The sequence below is a fragment of the Cyprinodon variegatus genome, unplaced genomic scaffold (genome assembly GCF_000732505.1).
Source record: "Cyprinodon variegatus isolate N-32 unplaced genomic scaffold, C_variegatus-1.0 Scaffold988, whole genome shotgun sequence".
NCBI classification, from domain to species: domain Eukaryota; kingdom Metazoa; phylum Chordata; class Actinopteri; order Cyprinodontiformes; family Cyprinodontidae; genus Cyprinodon; species Cyprinodon variegatus.
Window position 1 is genome coordinate 17,089 of NW_015151441.1, and position 3,445 is coordinate 20,533.

The 3,445-nt window shown below is 39.1% G+C and overlaps 1 protein-coding gene across 1 annotated transcript in view; it reads right to left on the reverse strand.

Moving 5' to 3' along the window:
• The window catches only part of aldh2 (aldehyde dehydrogenase 2 family (mitochondrial)), a 22,093-nt gene that overhangs the window by 16,092 nt on the left and 2,556 nt on the right, over nt 1-3,445 (reverse strand). Inside the window, exons 2-3 of the mRNA XM_015399097.1 lie at nt 610-714; nt 283-423 (exon numbers count right to left, since the gene is read on the reverse strand). Coding sequence (XP_015254583.1) covers nt 283-423; nt 610-714 — 246 coding nt within the window. The remainder of the gene's footprint in view (nt 1-282; nt 424-609; nt 715-3,445) is intronic.

Consider the following 3,445-nt stretch of genomic DNA (forward strand, 5'->3'; position numbering starts at 1 on the left):
ATCTTGTTTATTTCACTTTCCTGCATCAGGACTTTAGGATTTCTGACAGTTTCAGAAACTTTTAGTAGTCATATGTTCCAGTTTCAATCTTACTCAAGATCTAAATCAATAAAAAAAAAAAAAAATTGCCTTAATAATTCTCAGATAAAGAGAAAAAATATATTTTCTGGTTAAAAATAAAAAAACAGCAACTCTTTAGAGATAAGTGTTGAGGTGTGAACAGACAGTACTGCAGCATACAGAGGAAAGTTTGCAGACATCAGTATTTAACTAGCTACTTACAGCGAGGTAAGCAGAGTCTCTCTCAATAGCATCAGCTAATCTGTAAAGGAGCAGACCGCGATCAGACGCGTCCATACGGCGCCACGGGGAGCCCAGCCTGAAGGCATCACGTGCTGCTTTCACTGCCTTGTCCACGTCGGCCTGGAAAGGGGCAAGGATTTATTCTGTTTTCTGCTAAACACTGAGAGGATTAAAAGAAATGCAGAACAAACAACTCTATACAAAAACCTGGAGAACAAGAATAGATTTTTTTTCATGCATATATTCCCTTACAAAGGAATCAGGTGGTAAGTCAGGAAAAAGGCATTTCTGTCCTGCCAGCATTACCTTATCAGCCTCTGCAACCTGACAGATGACTTCTCCAGTGGATGGATTGATTGTAGGAAAGGTTTTCCCACTCACAGCATCCTGCCACTCATTGTTGATAAAGAGCTGAAGCAGAAAACATTGTGTGAAATATCTCACATTTTCTACAGTAACATTTCCAGTGAGGTAAAATAAAGTTCCAGTGAAACAGGAACATTTCAACTTTTCTTTGAGAATCATTGCATAAAAACACACCGATTACATTTCTGTTGATAAGAAAACAAGATAAGAAAATGGCCTTTTAACAGCCGCCCCCCCGGGAGTGGGTACAGGTTGTCCATGTAATTTTTTTTTTTTTTTTTTTTAAGCGGAGAGGTCGGTTCTTTTCAAAAATTCTTGAAAATCCTCAACTGTACCTTTAACATTAAAAATGGAGTCTTCCACATTAGGACCGGCCTTTGGTCCCCACAAAACCTGTTGTTCCTCAAACGGTTAGAAACTATACCATAAATAGTCCTAACTAGGTAACATAAAGATGAAAAACGTGTTTCAACCCAGGAACAATCAGCTTTTAGTGGCAGTGGGAACAGCTCATTGATGCGTTTCTACTCGGATCAAACGACTCGACAAGCGACCCACGTTAAAATCTCCTCGGCTCTGATCGGCATGCTGCGGGAGCACCACACCCGGGTTGACTCGCTAATTTACTTGACACCATTGAATGCAACGTACGGACATCGACACACTGCACCAGTCGCTTCTGTTTACATTTGATAAACATGGAGCAGCTCTGATGAGAGGGATCAAGACAGATAATAGAGTGAAACAATAAAGCACACTGACTACACCCTGGCTTCATTCCATGCTGCTCTACATTGTTTACTTTCCTGATATTTGTCACACTGGTGACAGCATCAAAACTTACCCAGTTTTAGGAGGCAGCATTAGGAGGTCAGAGGCCATGCAGCTGCCACCCAGATTTTTTTGCCAAATGCCGATTGTTAGCTGGTCGACCCGTGTTAGAATAAACAAGCGTTAAAAATGCCAATTTCAGGGGGACGGAGACTATACATAAACTTTTCACGCTATGCCTATCGGGACTTTCTCTTCATTTGCCACTTATTTCTATGGCCAAACCCTGACTGTTACCAACACGTCTAAACTTAAGCTAAGCTTAATTCACACCTTAGTCCTTAACACAACCCCCATCCCCAGAAGAGACCTTCTCCTCATGGGGTCCAGTCATTGGCCCCCATCAGGGACTATTTTTGGGAAATTGTCCCCACATGGTAACCAAAACATGGCCCCACACTCAATCACTCGCTCACTCCTAATAGTCATGTTTTTGGACAGTAGGATGAAGCTGAAGCACCAAGAAAAACCCCACAGACGTACCGGGAGAACATGCAAACACCAGGCGGATAGACCCTTAGCTGGGAACGGAACATACCCGGTAGGAGCCCACCGCTTCAAGGCAACGATGCTACAACCTGTGCCACCATTCAGCCCAAACAAATTGATCCTAACATTTTATCTTATTTATGTATTAGTTTTGAATTTCTTGGCTAACTTAACCCCAAGAGAGGTTTTCTATCAAAGAGTCTGCTACCTTACATCTGCATAACAACACTCCATTTTAATTCTTCCTGTAAAATTCTGTGGATATAAGCTTTTTACCCAGATTCTGGTTAACGCCAGAGATCTTTAATCATGTAAGTCACCATTTTTGGTAACTTAGCTATAAAAACCACTTAGTAGAAAATATGGCAATGTTATTGTTTGTAAGCTCAATAAAAAAGGTAAACAGCCAATTCTAAAAATTAAAAAGTTAGGCTAAAAAGTGGAAAAACTGTAAGTTCCTATATCAGCATAAATGCTCTGATGGTTATGCTGTAGTATAAAATGTGTTTCTTTCTTTCTGCATTTGTTTTTTTTTTGTTTTGTTTTTTCCCCTGAATTTCTTATTGAAGCCCTCTCTGGATTTTTTTTACCATATTAGGGCAAGTGACTGTTTTTAGTTATTATATCATCCTTGATATTCATCATGAATATATATATATATATATATATATATATATATATATATACACAAAAGTAATATGGTCTTGTTCTGTCCAATAAAACTATTCAGGGTTAACACTATAAAGGGTTAAGGCTGACTGGCAGCACTGCAGGTTTTTTATTTTTAGGAACGGTGGTCAGCTGTCTTCCTGTTTCCAGTGAAAACTCTCCTTCTCACTGAGATTTACTGGTGAAACACCCAAACAGCTCTGATCCCATTGATTAAAGTCATGGGATCAGGGACATTTATCACAGGATCATTTCACTGAAACTATCACTCCCTAATCCTGTAAATAAATTGAGGGATTGTTTACTTCCTATATACAGCCAGTAAGCAAATGTCTTGAATAGCATCAGTTTAAACTAGAACTAATCGCTGTTATCCGTCATCAGCAGCGGTCATGTGGACGGCTGGCCTTCTTCCAGGCAGCTTTGAACACAAACCATGGTGAGTTACTGATTAACTCCCTAGCTTTCAGTCCTACTGCGCACAAATATGGGGCTGAATGCCCACCCTGAATGAACGCCTGTTCTGCATTTGTACCGTTTTCTGCATAAAAAAAAGTTTTAATTTGTCAAGATTTTATTTGAAACTAAAATCCAAATATAGACCAGAATAAAAACAGATAAACGCATGTGAAAAGTGAATTCAATTGATGATAAATTATTACAACTGCGTAACATTTCAAAACAGTACATCATGTAAGTCTTTTCTTCAGTGCAACTCCTGCTGTTTATATTGATAACTGCATATTCCTGCTACTTTGTCATTTCTTATTCCAAAAAAGTAAAAAAA